We start from the raw sequence: 17,128 nt of genomic DNA, 5'->3' as shown, positions 1-17,128 counted from the left end.
TTGATTTGAATTTCCCAAAACCTTCCTAATTACTTACTTGCTTTATTGGCTGCATAACTTACAGGGTGTTAATTCGGAATAAGAATTTCACAAAAATCGGTCCATAAATAATAGAAATATAAGACCTGAATGTATTCGGTGGGACAGTTGTATAGTCTTAATTCTAAAAGTACTTTTTTTAATTCGCATGTGTTATCTGCAATAATTTTCCCAGTTTTGTTTGGTAGTTTACATTGTTTTATTTTGTTATCAAGTAAAAAAGTTTGTTAAAGTTCGTTCTTTAACTAATCTTAATCTTATGTAAATATTATAAATTTAAACAACTTGATTTTTAAATTTAGAAGTAAACGAAATCTGTGTACTAAAAATTACTTAAAAACATATTGTTCTTTTTTAACTTAATAGTTAACAATACACGATGGTTTAATATTTTTATCCCAAATAAAATAGGTACCTAGGTACAGTTTTGTTTTAATTAATTCTTTCTTTGAATCGATCCTGACGATGTTAACTTATGTACATACATGTACGGTCAAATGTTTTGTCAAGATCAATTGATTTAAATAGGTTTTAGTAAAACTACACGGATATGCTCTACACAATTCTGGTCACAAATTAAAAATATATTCAATATTGGCAAGAAATAGCAAGTCTATCAGTTTATTAAATAAATTTCCAATACAATTTATCGTCCGTATAGCCGGAAAAAATCCACATGGACTTGACGCGAGAATTTCATTCAGAAACTACGAATATATTAAATCAGATTAATAAAAAAGTTAAAAGCATCGTAACTGTTGCTTGGAATTATCTGTTTGTCGTCTAAAAACTTACACGTACCTACTTACGTACGTTTTTACAAGAAACCTCCCAAACAAATTTTACATAAAAATAAAAAAGTCTACCTCTAAATGCGAATTTACAGTAAGTTATTTTCAAAGTCTTGTATACATACAAGATGAGAAGATTACTTTGATTTTTTCTTAGATACTAATCATTACAGCACACTCACAAAAATTGTATTTCCTGTTGAGGAAATTCGAACAAGTGTTCCCCTACCTCGCAATGAGCCCTTTCACTTGCAGTCTATTTGTTATCTGAGCGTTATCAAAAGTTCAATTACAAATTTTTCCGTTAATGATTTATCAACTTATTAGGGTACCATTATTATGTGTTTCGGGTGTAATGAAATATTCCATATCCCGTAGTACAAAAAATTTATTTTGTGTGAAACGTGTACATATAAAGTGGAGTAACATAGACAATAGAGTACCTATCAAGAGCTGGCACAATCTCAGTTCTCTTATGATTTTTTTTTTCTACAAAGAACAATAAAAATATACAGAAAAATCTATTTAATTATTAAAAAATAAAAAAAATATTTTTACTTAAATACTTTTTGGTGCCTAAAAAGCGTCTATTAAATTAAATATTGTCATGGATACAATAAATGTCATCACAGGTGCTGTATTAAAAAGTAGAAGAAATGATACCTATTTGGCAATTTTTTGTCAGTACCGAATCGGTTCTGTTAATAAGCAGTTTAAAGTGCAGCCACTGGTACCCAATACACCAAATATAAAATTAATCTCATGTAATTGCACGTCTTTAATATGATAGGTGAATGATTTTAATTTTATCGTTTAGTAATGAGATTACTGATAAAAAACTGCCTATTGTTATTTACAGTAAGATACCTACCATATTAGATTTTATATAAATATATGTACATCAGTTGAATAAGAAAAAACTGTGTTGCAACAACTCCGTAGTACCTTTTGTAATTCGTCTAATCTCATAACTAAAATTGTGTGATTGAGTAAATCCCCTGCATATTATAAATTAATACCTAATACACGCCGTGTTTCATAAAATAATATACTAATTTTAATATCATCACGTAAAAAGTATCTATATGTAAATACATCACAATATAAAATTCACTAGACTATCACATGATAAGAAATATTGTAATTTACGGTGTTTTAAATTTTAACGGACTTGAAGTAATTTAATTCGCAACACAAAATATGCGAATACCCTAAGTACAACGAAAAGTCCGCAAAGGACCACAACATCGATAGTGAAAGTTAACATGTCGTCTTTCATAGCCATTTGCTCTAAAAACTTAGTCGGGGATTTAAAGTGGCAGTAATCGACTTGACAAACAAGCTTTGGTCTACCCAAACCGTATATCGCTATCATGGTCGCTTCAAAACTGTATTTCACGTAGCTCATATACGGCACCCACGTTAAGTAGAACGGTATGTCATCCAGATTTGCAAAAAATCCGGAAAATAGCACTAATGGTATCGTTGATATTGGTCCTAAAAATACTCCCGCCTGAAAGAAAACGTTGTTGATATTCCACCAACTATATAAGAGAAATTGTCACCTCAATATTAAAAGCAGCACCTACTAGCAGTCCAAAACTTTGCGACACTAACGCTGTAAGCACCGATATTAACAAAACCATGGCAAATCTTTTGGCTTCTAAGGGTTGAGAAGTTAAGTAGTACACTCCCATGACATAACACGCAGTTAGAACTATCTAAAATTTTCATTGGACTAGTTATGTCAATTTAAGCAAGTGTATTGAAACAGTACCTGAAACGGTATATCTGCCAGGGTTTTGGCAAAGTAGTACGCCTTCAGCGAGTACCAGTAATTTAGATGTTCTCTCACAAACACAGACATTTCCATTGGAACTGAAAAGTATGATTTATAATTCTATTGGGTGATGGACCGAGAATCACTTACAAGTCAAAATGGTGGGCATCATGGCCGTGAACATAGTAAACATCGTAGTAAAGAACAAGCACCCAGCGTTACTCATTACTTTAGCTGCGTTATTGCCAATATCGTAATAAATTAAACCGAGCAGTATTCCTATTATAAAATGAGCAACGAGTCTCATTCGTGTGAGCGTTTTATCCCTGAGTGTGATGTAAATCGTTCTTTTTAGCAATATCCAAAATTGTAGAAAACCAGATGTGGGAAAGCCACTTTTCTCGATTTGGGGTAGATTTTCAGACGAGTCCAGTAACGAGGTGGTGCACGTTGCTGGGGTTGAAATGGGAGTCTTAGAGAAGCCGTTTGGCACCGGAATGGTCTCACAAGGTGGTTTCAGCGGTATTGTCTCCTTAGCAATGTCATTCGAGATAATTTTTCCGTGTAGATCAGATTTTTGCGCAAAATTGTTACACCTTCCGGCGTTGACTGCCACGACTAACTTTTGCACGTAGTCGCCGTGTTCTCCGCACGCGACTTCCATCACTGCAAAAAGAGCGGTTCGTCAAAAGTCGAACTGAGAATTTTTACCAGGTTGTAAAAGGAAATGATGAAGTGCGTACCATAATCTGCTGGATTGTGGTAGCTCGGGCACTCAAGCCCCATGGTTGAGAGAAAAGGTACCAATCCCGACACGTTGCCTCGGTAAATGCATTGTCCTTCCGCTAACATATAAAGATGGTCAAACATTTCAAATAGTCTGGCCGAAGGTTGATGAATTGTACATATCACAGTTCTGCCACCTCTCGCTAATGACTTTAGTAAACACAAACATTGGAAACAAGACGAGCTATCTAAGCCGCTAGTCGGTTCATCGAAAAACATCACTGGTGGATTATTTACAAGTTCTAAGGCAATAGAGAGTCGTTTTCTTTGCCCTCCAGACAAACTTGCCGCGTGTGTATCAATACAATCTTGTAATCCTAGTGTTTCTATAATCTCGTTTATCACTACTTTTTTTTCTGAACGAGTTATCCCTTTTCCTAGTTTGAGATTCGCGGAAACTGTCATTGCTTCCGTAACGGTTAAGTGTGGCGATAAACAATCATCTTGCATTATGTAACAAGACATTTTTCTGAAACGTCTTAGGCTTCTGTCTTTACCATTGATTAAAACTGAACCATCTAGATTAGACGTCCTGTAAAAATTAATAAGGTTAAAAGGGAAAGGAAATTTGAAGGCGTTTTATTAAGAAAACAGGTAAATGCCAAATTCTTTAATTATTTTAGAAGCTTTATCCAATTTTAACTAACCCTAAGATAAATTCAACATTTTCTGAATTTCTTTGCAACTTTGTAACTAATTATTGTTTTTGTAAAACATTAATTTACCCACACATACTGATTATACATGTTACTGTCTTTCTACAAGGTTGCGTGGCGATAAGTACACTTTGTGTTTTTGTATTCACATATTGAAACATTTATTTATATCAGCAGAATGTTTAATACATAATGACAATACTAGTCTGCCAAATATAGTTACTTTCTGTATGTATTACATTCTCAAAGTTGGCCTCCTCAACTCTATTGATATGTTTACACATTTTGAACAGCTACGCTATCTTGATTTTTACACACTCTCTGTCACTCTTTACCGCACGGAGTGTGTAAACTAGCACGAAAATTTTAAGCTTTCAGGAATCTCCAAAAAAACTGTTAGTTAATTTAACTGATTTCGTCTCAAGTCTGATGGCCCCATCTTGTGTTGTAAATCGTAAGCATGTCAGTCCATCGGTATAACAGAATAACTTTCTGCCATTCATTTATCAAATTGTCCGGCTATTGACAGGTTTTGCAAAATTATTGCTCACAACACATTAACGAGTAATGGGTCGTCGGCCAAAAAGATTAATACATTATTACATAATGCGGTAGGTATTTTAGATCGCTCGGTTTTTTCTTAAAACCGCTTCGCGGTCAACTAAAAACCTCACGCTGTAAAATGTAGGCTACCGCATACGTAATGTTTTAGGATGGCGAGAGCCGGCGCACCACCATTGGTGCTTCGGAACGGTTCGGTAAATAAGGGTCGTTGCAGTGGCGCAACAAAAAAAAAATAGATCGAATATCTAAGTTTCTTTTAAGCTGTTTGCATTTCCAGTTAACTGTCTACCTGTGTGTAAATGATAGGCATTGCTTTTATTATCCGGGGTTAAATAATTCCTGGACATTTCTTGAAACTAAGTCATAAACCAATAAGACTCCGCTACTGGGACTTTTCAAACGGCAGGCTGGCGCGCTTTCATTGCGCATCCAAGCCGCTCGCCATCCTAAAACGCGTGACCTGTATGTAGGTAAATAACAATTTCTTTTCAAAATGAACCATTTTCAAGGAAGAAAAACTGTGGAGAATTCAAAATTTTCTCAATTTCTTTGCAACTTTGTAGGTAACTAATTATTGTTTTTGTAAAACACTCATTTATGCACACATATCTACAAATTATACATTTTACTGTCTTTCTACAAGGTTGCGTGGCGACAAGTACACTTCGCGTTTTTGTATTCACATATTGAACCATTTTCAAGGAAGAAAAACTGTGGAAAATTGTTTATATTTTTTCATTACTTCAGTTTACTGATGTAGATATTTGACATGAGATAGAGCCCTAACTAAACAACTTTCTTTGTATGTACTGTTTAGAAGAAGACATTTTCGGCCATTCACCATAACCTAGGTGAATGTTCTTTAACTAATTTAAGCATTATTTGTGAGCTATGATTCATACCAGTGAAGTGACAAGTAGCTTAATTGACGATTTGCTGTTGTTAAAAAAAGATCAGTCGCTAATATTTTTTTTCCGAGAGATAGAGAATTCATCAATTAAGACAAAATCCCCCCCCCGTAACTATTACTTAATAAAAATAGCCATCACCTTTTATTTTTTGAATGATTCATGAATTTATACGGAAGTTCTTTATTCAGTAAACTAGGTATCAATCTAGATTCCGACATATATAAATTGAATTAAGAAAATTCCAGTTTCATTAAATGTATTTATCACGCATTATGAGTAATCAATATGCACACTAGCTGTTTATTATACAAAAGACCGCAGAGATATAATACACCATTGGACACAGAATGTACCAAAAAAACGGAGTGGAACTCCTTCTGGCGCAAAAAGCGGACTGTTTTTGGAAACTTTTTTTTGTCATATTAGCAGTGTGTATCACGTAATTTCTGCTAGTGGACCTTGAATGTCCAACGTTTTATAGGTTACAAATAGTATATTATAAACCAAGGTGGAGAATTCATGATTATAGCCAGAGCGCCAAGATTAGATTCCGAGGCATGCCGAGGGATGTAAGGGGCGAAGGCAATAAGGGACTTCTCCACCGTGGTTTATATACAATTTTTTTCACTACTAGATACGCTAAAACCCTTTCTAATAATAATATCCGAGTTCTCATTTTTCAACGGTTGCTATCGAAATTGAAAATCGTCTGTCTACGTTAACCTATGAAATCAACGAAAATCTTTCGTTGCTAGGCTGTTCATTATTAACCACTGGTTAGAGGTCTTCCATTATCTCGTGAACCAAACCTGCGCGAGGGCGGAGTCAGCTAGGGATAAAGTGAATTCTAAAAACATCATCCTTCAAAAATTCTCAAAATGAAACTGTTTCAATTAAAAATATTTCTAATTATCATAATTATTGTAATTTGATAAAGACGAAAACGCAAGGAAACACAACACCAGTACTACTCGAAAGCCAGACTGAGAATGAAAATATGTGTCTAATGTTTTTGCTTTTTGGGTCGCCCAGTATCTAACGCAGCGAACAAATTTGGCCGTTCTGCGCTGGTTCACGAGATAATGGAAGACCTCTAATAATGAAAATTTACCTATTAACCAGTAGGAGAGAAATTCTACTTCTGGGTTCAGTTCGAGACTGAATAATGACGCCTTCTAAGACTAGTAGTGAAAAAAGTGACATTATATTAAATAATAACAATCAGAAGTACCTGCCAACCCAAACATCATACACAAAAAATCCCCCATGTGAAATGAAATTTTGTTCAAACAAAAATTTTCATAAAACTAACAGACCAAAGTAGAAAAAATACTGTATTATAAATACAGTTGTTTTATAAGACATTTTGTCGCACTTGCTACTTACGCTACGCTGGTCGTGTTTTAAACCCCCGAGTGCGACAATATAGGATCTTATAAAATTTGTATAATTATATACTATTATTTCTATATTTATTTTTTTGCTATTTCATACAGTTGGTTGCAAAAAAAAACCGGGAACTGTCAGAGTAAAATTGACACATTTTTACAATTTTGCCTTCTTATGAGAGATAGGTTAGAATTAACGTCAAAATTCAATATTTTTAAAAATTATTTGATAGGTATTGTCAAGTAGACAATTAATTGACAAATGGACAAAACCAAATGTACTATCGGTGGACATAAAAACCTGGGACAAACGTCACAATTGTATAAAGTCAAAAATCAGAAATATACATTGGGTAAATTTGGCTTTTTACAAACAAGGTTATAAAAATTATGACATATTGTCAGAAACACCAAGTTAAAGTTCAGTTCTTTAACGTTCTTTTCATTGACAATGATTTTATATAATAACACAATTGATCTAGCATCTCTTACGTTCAAAGAGTTAATTTTAAATACTGACAATTTTTATTTTGAGTGACAATTCAAAAGTCTGATATACAATGAGCAAATTTTGGATGTCCCAGGTTTTAATGTCCACCGATAGTACATTAGGAAAATTTTCGTTTCCCATTTTTTTTGCAAGCACCTGTACTACAACAAAATTTTACTACCTTCGAAGACAATGGTGCAAACTTACTTGTATCCTGCTAGAATGTTCATTAGAGTACTTTTTCCTGCTCCTGAAGGTCCCATAATACCGGTGAGTTCACCAGATCTAAATTTCCCATTTACACATTTTAGAATTGTTTTGTAACCTCGTTTACGGCCTTCTGATACCGAATATGATAGATCTATAAATTCTATATCCACAGGTGGTCTTTTCGGTAGATGTGTTAGAGATATCATCGGTTTCTTATGACCAGTAGGACTATTGTTTGGAACTTTACGTAGTGCTCCAGAACTAGTTATTGTCACAGATGACGAGCCGTTGCAAAGGTTGTTTTGAGAGCCGCTGAAAAACATTATTTCATAGATATCTAAAATTCAAGAAGTAAAGTATCAGTCGGTCATTCGAGTATTTGATTTCGACACTTATGTACGATGGTTTATTAGTTTTGGTTTTTACTCACGTTAATAATACGTTATTTTACTATAATTACAATAATGTTACACATTACCAAAACTTGATGCATATCACAAAATATAAATAGAAAAAAAGACAAAGAATGTGTCCTTCAAATTATTATTGATGTGACAACTTTAAATTTGACATTAATTCATTTTGATAACAACGCAATCATAAGAACATTTCGTTTGATTCGGTTAAAGACAGAAAAAAATGTTGCAAACTTTAAAAAATGTTATATAAGATTTACCTATAAATATCACAGTAGAATTTACAGCCACGCCGTAAAATTCTTTTGTCAGATATATTTTTTATTTTTGAATTTTATTTTGGTTTAGTACGATCTAATTTTACTGAAACAAAACGATAATTCTTGCAAAAACATGTTTTTTAAGCTTGATATGTACAGTTAACACATTAATTGTAGAGCGTTTTGAAAATTAAGTGGTGTTAAACGTGGGCTTAATGCATGAAGCGGTCATGAGGTTAAGCATGAGGTTATCTTCTTTAGTGGTAGTATCTAATGATACATTGTGCAAGTAAAATAGTAAATAGTAACTAGACAAATATATGCATAACAGAGTTAACGTATTAGTTTTTGCCAGTTAAAGCTACTGTGATAGTAAAATTTTGTCAAAAAAGCTAGCTATCAGGAAAATCGGATTTTTTTTATGTTATTTATCTGATTTTGTTATTTCTTAGTATATATTAGTATCTTACCTTAAAACGGATGCATTGTTGAGTGATTCGAGTTCTCTAGGTGGAGGTGAACAGATGGCTCTAGCGTTATAAGATACTGATTCATGTCCATCTTCAGTTTCAGTAGATAAGTTGATTTTTATACTTTTTGGATCTGCCATATTCCTTCCAAAATACACTTATCGTCATAAAAACATTGGTCAACAATACAACCAATACAAATTATATTATGCCTCTGCTCCTACTACCTGGAAAAAAATGTTTATTCACAATTAATTAACGAAATTCCACTTAAATTAAATACCGTGTGAACAACAATTACTGATTTAGTTGGCAATAAATTCTGGTGACTTTCGGTGACTTTTATGTCATGTTCCAACCAGAAAACCATTTTATTAATAAAAGAATACAAAAACCAAGACGTTTAAATATGAAATGTATACCAGCTGTCAATAGTGTCAATAAAACAAATCGAAATAGGCACAATTCAGTCTTGAAAATTTCATGTAAAATTTTTTATTGCCAACTGAAACAGTTATTGTTGCTCACCCTGTATTATACTTGCAGAATATATTATGCTTTCAGTTCAAAGTTTGGAGAGAAAAAAATGTGAACAAAAAAGAAAATATAAATACGTTTACTTTATAATTTTTACTGGTTGTCATATTTATGACTGTTTTTTTACAACTGTTTTTATATAAGTCACAAAATGATATGTAAATAAAATACAAACTGAATAAAAAAGCCTGTGAGAAAATGAATCAGAGCTAGGCGACAAAAAGTCTCGTCAGTCTAATAAAAATATAACAATTGCATCAACGAAGGGTCATTTGAAAGCGACTAATTTCAGTGTCAAAGGTTATGAGCAAGAAAATCATTCGATCCACATTAATTAATTTGAGTTAATGACAAAAGCATCAATTTTAGGGCACAATCAAAGGAGGAACAACTAGACTAAATACTCAAATTGACCTTTAGATAAAAGTCAAGTACCTTTTAATCTGAGTTTAGTTTGATTAGATTATTATGTGAATCAGACATCGGTCGCAGGTGCAAGATAAAGATTCCAACTTTTAAATTTTGACTCCATAGACATCGTGAATGATAAAATTTGTGCAAACATACTACTGGGTATTAAAATTTTGTAGCGATTGTTTGTAACTGAATGTGTACTTGACTACTTGATGCTTATTTATTAAATATGAGAGATAACGATAAAACGGACGGATGTACTATAGACACTTTGTTGCAATCATAAATGAACATAGGTGCCTGTTATGCAAAAATCACCATCTACAAATGAGCGGATCTGCGTGTTGTATATTCCAGTATAAATATTTAAAAATCTAATAATAATTTTTACAGACTTTAGAACCCAAACACTTCTTCTTGTCTACCAACACGATGAGAATTATTAGGATTTTCTAACATCCGTGTTCTCTGCCACACAAAAGATAATTGGCTGTTACGCAACATACATTGAAAACGTTTTATTTTATTCTTTGTGTTCTGTTTGCAGTAATCACTTACCTAATTATCCATTTCTTTTAAAACTTTTTTACATTAATTATGTTTATGTACTTGATCAAAGCAAAACTAAAAGACATCTGTGTGGAGCATGATTAGTGAAAGATAAGAACAAATTAATCCATCAAATTTGTTTATTTCTCAGAAATTCAACGCAATTATTGCAGTTATGTAAACTACAACCACACACAGATGTGTACTTTTGTAATAAAGTCAGGCAGTTCAGTTGTTTTCCAATGTCCAGCATTGTTCTCCACAAGTATTTCGATTACCTACATTTTTAAGTAATACTTCTAGATTAGGAAAGAAATTATTTACCTTTAAAACCAAATACATACAGTCGCGAGCAATAAATTTTGGTCGTCAAGGTCGTAAATAGCATAACCTATCATCATGTTGTATGACATTATCATTTTTTTCTCAATTTTTTGACACTTTGTTGACGAGCATAATCTAATCAGACAGGGAAATTTTTTAAATTTGTAACAATCTAACCAAATTTTGAAATGACATTGACGACCAAAATTTATTGCTCGCGACAGTACATACAATTGGTTGCAAAAAAAAACGGGAACTGTCAGAATAAAATTGACACATTTTTACAATTTTTTCATTCTTAAGAGATAGGTTAGAATTTGGTAATTGTTCACTTTAACTACTTCTGGAATTTTCGCGTTTTTTCTGGATAGACAGCCTCAGGGCGTCTTCCTAGATCGTGTCCCACCATTCAAACCTTGTGCAAATGCCTTTTTTCTCTCTTGTTGTGTTTCAAGGTCGCGTCAAGGTCGCGCCAAGTCTTAGTATAACTAAAGGGTAAGGAAAGTTTTCATTTGCACAAGGTTTGACTGGTGGGAAACGATGTAGGAGTTCGTCCTGAGGCTGTCTAGCCAGAAAAAACGCGAAAATTCCAGAAGTAGTTGAAGTGAACAATTACCTAGAATTTTTTGAAATTATTGATAGGTATTGTCAAGTAGACCATTAATTGACAAATGGACAAAACCAAATTTACATTAGAAAAATTTTCTTTTCCCGTTTTTTTGCAACCAACTGTACAGTTGTCTTCATTAAAGTGTTGCACAGCTACTTTAGGGTTGTGTGTATCGGATTTAAAAAATATCAGAACATCAGCATGGATGTGCCTTTGTCTTTATGTGGAACTTGTTTTTTCTATTTTTGTGTTCAATAAGCATTATTAGGTTTTGCTAGGAAGCGTCCATGCAACAAAGCTTGTACAATACTTTTTTGAACTTTACGAAATTTTTGAACACAACTGTACCTACCTACATACAGTGAGATTAATAAAGATCCTGATCGTAGAAGTCTATGAACTATTTTCTGCAAGTTTTTGATCGAAAAATATTCGACAATATCATTTAGTTCTTCTTTCTTTAGAAAATGTGAACGATTTCCGTAACTAAAAAAATGGAGAATAGTTTTATTCTGTACATTCTGCTATGAAGAGTTTCATCGTACAGTTGCGGAATTAAAATTTCGGGCAGTACCCCAGTCATTTTCATACTGTAAACTCTAAAACAACCTTTACGTTAATATAACCTCATTTTTTACTCTTGTCATTTTTATTTATTTACATTAAAAAATACTAATTTGTGGCATAATAACAGGTAGGCAGCAGGTGAAAGCTGACTGCGCGACCGCAACAGAAAAGTTTAATTTTTGAATGTCAGTCATTATGACAGTAAAAGGTGGTTTACAGAGATTTTGTTGAAATAATAGAAAAATGATGCCCGAAATTTTGATTCCGCGACTGTACATACTTACAACCTGTCAAATATTTTTCAATCAAAGACAAGCGGAAAAATGTTCATAAGCTGCTGTGATCAGGTTGTTTATTGATTTCACTTCATTACTTTCTAAGCATCCTTGTTCCGCTTTAAGGTAGAGTGAAGGTGTTATTTTCCATTAAAAATATGGATGACGACAAACATAATCTCAAAATGTGTCAAAAGGTCAAAAGGTTAAATGTTAATAATATAGGCTCCGATTTTTTTTTATTAGTGTTAGAAAGCGAAAAACAGAATTATTTACGTACTTAAGATGACGAGCCTGACCAGGTAAAAATTCAACCCAAAATACATTTTACAAAGCATACATTATGTTTTGGTTTTTAAAAATTAAATCAGTTATCCAAGTAGGTATTCTATTAGTTTAAGTCATTGCAATTTTCGTTTATACTTAGTATTTGACATTAAAAGCTATCTATGTTTTATGTGTATTATGATAATGTAATAGGGATCGAGGTAGCTTTATAAATCGTATTTTGGGTTGCATTTTTACCTTGTCGGGCTCGTCATCCTACGTGAATAATCCTGTATTTTTAAAATGTATTAAGAAAAGTTCTTCTCAACTTATTCCTTTAATGGTACGTGTATATCTTCGAAAATGACTAACAGTTTTCCTTGTATGTAGGTACAGATAAAATATTGTTTGTGAAAAACAATACATTGCAATTGTAAAAAAAAATCATAACCAAACCGGTTAAAAATTTGTTTCATGTCGTTATTCATCATATTCCATAGAGCAATTATGTATGCCCAGAACAATGTTGTACTTTACAAGGACAACGGCGAATCATGACAGTAATTACTTACTAAACGTACTAAAGGTGGGGACAAAGAGCAAAGGCTATGTTTCTAAAGAAGAATGATTTGCAACAATTGCAACAAACGAAATGGTTTTTGATATGTGTACATGTTATAAATTTTAACAAACGATCACAAAGGCTGTTTCCTAAAAAACGCGGCAAACCATAGCTCCATTATTTAATGTCCGATTTTAATAAACGAAAGAAGCAATACAATGGTTAAAAAAACACTACAAAATGGCTTAATTTTTTATTTTTTTCAACATTAACAACTGTTATGTCAAATAAGTGTCACTTTGTTTTTTTAAATACATTTTATTCTGGTAGAGGATTTTTTCTTTATTTCAATGATGTCTAACACGTTGGGCAATAAAAATTCAAGAAAATAAATAATAGTATATTATACCAAGGTGGAGAAGTTCATGATTATAGCCAGAGCGCCAAGATTAGAGTGCGAGGCGCGCCGAGGGTTGAAGGCGCGAAGGCTATAAGGGACTTCTCCACCGTGGTTTATATACTATTTTTTTCACTACTAGATACGTTAAAACCCTTTCTTTCAAATTATTTTGTCTAATGCGACGTTTCGTTGCTAAGTGACGGCTGTTCATTATTGACCTTGGTTAATAATGGAAATTATTATTAACCTAGAAATTCTACTTCTGGGGTCGGTTCAAGAGATTAGTAGTGAAAAAATAGTATATTATATACCAAGGTGGAGAAGTTTATGATTATAGCCAGAGCGCCAAAATTAGAGCCCGAGGCGCGCCGAGGGTTGTAAGGCGCGAAGGCTATAAGGGACCGTGGTTTATATACTATTTTTTTCACCACTAGATACGTTAAAACCCTTTCTGATAATAATTATTAATCAAATTATTTTGTCGGATGCGACGGGTCCGAGTTGTCATTTCTTGACAGTTGGTATGAAAATCGTCTACCAATGAAATAGACGACAATCTTTCGTTGCTAGGTGACGGTTGTTCCATTATTCACCACTGGTTAATAATGAAAAATTATTTACCTGTCACTGAGCCAACGTAGAAAAACGAAACTTCTCAGTGTTCTATGACAACCGATAACGCTAGACTTTATTACTAGTAGTGAAAAAAAAGTTTTATTAGGTTATGTTTTAAATAAATTTGAAAAAAATCAAGGGCGCCGTGGAAAACAATGACAATGTCAAAGGGATAAATGTCATTTAAGTATTTAGGTCGTACTTTCATTCGTATTTTGATAAACTGGTTTTGCTGTTTATTAATTGATTGTGTAATGGGTAACAATCAACTGACCGACGTGCTGCAAGTGTTTTCCGAATGTAATAAAAATCGCAATCAAGCGATACGTCTTTACCCCAACCGTTTTCCTAACAGGGAAGTTCCAGAACCTTTGACATTGTTATTGTTTTCCATGGCGCGCTTTTTTTTTCAAATTCATTAATGAAACATCGTAACGTAATAATTTATTTTCTTGAATTTTTATTGCGCAAAAGTCGTGACAGACATCAATGAAATCAGAAAAAAAATTCTCCACCAAAATAAAAATAAATACACATGTTTCCATTAAAAAAAAAATGACACTTATTTGACATCAGTTAATGTTGAAAAAAAAAAAAAAAATTAAGCCGTTTTGTACTGTTTTTTAAACCATTGTATTGCTTCTTATGTTTATTAAAATCGGATAATAAATAACGGAGCTACGGCTTGCGGCGTTTTTTAGGAAACAGTCTGTATAAAAAGTGTTAAGTGACACATTAGATCATTTATTTACAATTTAAAATTGAATATTACATATTTATGAATCGAGAAAAGTAAGTAATAAATGTGAACAGGTGAAACAATTAACACTAGAGCCAATTTTAGCGTATTGTTTTTACTGAAAAAAAAACACGCAACAGGATACAAGAAAAATAAGCAGTTACGGGTTATATCCGTTTTTAAATTTTACCTCACATTAGTGTGGTGTACACATACATTATACTTAAATTCCAATTTACTTCAAGGCCAACAGGGGCATCTTCACATATTTATGTTAAAAATAATTCAACTACCTAAGTAATTAATATTACTTGATACAAATTAAAAATTCCATTATATGGTAATATGTACGATATGTTGTGGTGGTCATGTAGAATATTGACTGCAAAAAAACTAAATCACTGTCACACAAGAAGTCAATTGTTGTTAACAAATGATGTCCACAACAAAAAAAAAGTCAGTATGTATCAGGGTGGAAGGTAGTTAAAGTATTTTCAAAATCGTAAGAAATGTTGACAAAACCTATACACTGAGCCAACAAAGTTGTACTTACCAACTTCTCGTAATTGACAAAGAAATGTAAGCTGCGCTCCGGCTTGTTTTTTTTTATCAACGGATACCACAAAGACCATAAATTTAAATGTTGAAAGATTCAGCCGCAGTTCCTTTGTTAGTATGATTTATAACATCAGTCAACAGTTCTTACGATATTAGCACTAGTAGTACTACGTTGGATAGGCAACGAAACTCGACATTCTCATAAATAGGTATCACATTTTTTTTCTGATTCGTTAGTATCATTAGCACAAAACTGCTAATGTTGCTAGGATCACAGTCAAAAGTCAAAGTACCACGACCACAAAATGCTACGAAACACCACAAATTTGTCTCAAACAATAATAGTACCTAGTCTATTTAACGAGTTCGTGTGTAAATTGAGCTCTTTACGGCACTGGTGTGCCTGGCCCACTCATGCCATAAAGAGCCCAATTTACACACGAACGAGTTGAATACAACGTTTTTTTGTTCGACAAGTCCCTTAAAGGCTCCAAATCGCTTAAAATGTTTAAAATTAGCTTGACGTTTCGTTTTGACAAGTTGTGACATTTATCAAAATCCGTTCACACAGGAGAAAATTCTCAAATTCTGACAGTGTCGAACAAAAAAAAAATTTTTTTATTAACGTATCAGTTGTTTCAACATAAGTACTTGAACTCAGGTTTTAACAACGATTTAAATGCTCGCTGTGATAATTTATTTAAATTCTCCCAAATTTGAATGTCGAATGTTTTGGTAAGTTTACAATTCAAAACATTAATTTAAGCAAAGATGTTCTTCGTATGTCATTGGTCGTCGCTGTAGGCTGCAATTTGCTACAAGGACATACATTACAAGAGCTTTATTAATAATGTATTTTTGTGATGTTCAAAACTTTAATAAAACATAGATTATGCTGAAAGTGTGTTTCTATTACGATTTTTGACAAAACACAGATTGTGGCTCCATTTCCTTAATTTGTAAAAGTGCGAATTCCACGTTGGTCTATTTACGGATTTTGTAAACTGCCGTGGGATATATGTAATAATAACGGGACTAATTTAGCAGGTCACCCAAACGAGTATTAAATCTCTTTATTAAAAACATATTTTTGGAAAAATATCGACAAAAAAGTGTGTACATACCGCTGACATCACTGCTCAGTTTAATCACATTTCACTTGCACTAAAAATATTGTAGAAATGTGGAATCGAGAAACCCACCGATTTTAAACTATTCTTTTATCATTTAGCATTGATGTGAATGACACAGGTACACACCTGTGATAAGATTATAGCCAAAACAATAATAAGTATTTTTTAATTGGAATTATCTATGCTACTATTGTTGGATATAAAAATATATTTTGCAACATGGAATCAACAGTCTTTGTCCCATTGTGTTTTAATTACATCGTAAATTAATAGGACAGCACAACGCGACGATAAACGCTGATATTAAACAAAACTAAATGAAGGGACTTACGTTTTCGCGAATAAAGGTTTAGTTAGGCCGAATGAAAATATGAAATTTGCTGTTGGCAATCAACGTTTACTTCCGTTGCTACATTGAACGATTCCAACAAATATAGACTAGTGTCCATGAGATCCGTCAAGTATTAAACACCACCGATTCATAATTTAATAGTCGAAGAATATAATTTCTTATTGACGACTCTTCCTATTGATTATTTGAAATGTTCACCTACCTATCGTTAAATGAGCGTGACACTTTCCATTATCCAAAAATAAAGGTACGTGAAATTCGCGATTGCTGACAGCTTCGATTTGTCCGCACACTTCGACTGCCACTGTGAATGACCCACACCGTACAAGTCATATACCCACTACCATCATCAGCTGTTAACTACAACATCCTACATGATGCCTTTGCCGTTTGAATTGGTCACCCAGTCACTGTAACAAAGCTAACCACAACGCTTAAGACAGAAAATGCTGTGACCATAGCCGA

The 17,128-nt window shown here is 33.0% G+C and overlaps 1 protein-coding gene across 4 annotated transcripts; it reads right to left on the bottom strand.

Annotated features, from left to right (window-relative positions):
• Positions 1-1,200: 1,200 nt before the first annotated feature.
• On the bottom strand, positions 1,201-17,128 carry Atet (ABC transporter expressed in trachea). Of its 4 annotated transcripts, none has more exons than XM_069050176.1 (8): positions 16,866-17,128; positions 8,762-8,988; positions 7,613-7,927; positions 3,354-3,928; positions 2,761-3,276; positions 2,608-2,708; positions 2,396-2,551; positions 1,201-2,343 (listed from the first exon to the last, which is right to left on the bottom strand). In XM_069050176.1, exons 2-8 carry the CDS (start codon positions 8,899-8,901, stop codon positions 1,993-1,995), a joined length of 2,154 nt encoding a protein of 717 aa, XP_068906277.1. In that variant the 5' UTR covers positions 8,902-8,988; positions 16,866-17,128; the 3' UTR covers positions 1,201-1,992. The 4 variants fall into 4 exon arrangements, with proteins under 4 accessions (XP_068906277.1, XP_068906278.1, XP_068906279.1 ...); XM_069050177.1 differs by lacking the exon at positions 16,866-17,128 and adding an exon at positions 16,303-16,456; XM_069050178.1 differs by lacking the exon at positions 16,866-17,128 and adding an exon at positions 10,271-10,291.

The sequence above is a fragment of the Tenebrio molitor genome, chromosome 6, assembly GCF_963966145.1.
Source record: "Tenebrio molitor chromosome 6, icTenMoli1.1, whole genome shotgun sequence".
Classification (NCBI taxonomy): domain Eukaryota; kingdom Metazoa; phylum Arthropoda; class Insecta; order Coleoptera; family Tenebrionidae; genus Tenebrio; species Tenebrio molitor.
This window is presented reverse-complemented; position numbering and strand designations above follow the sequence as displayed.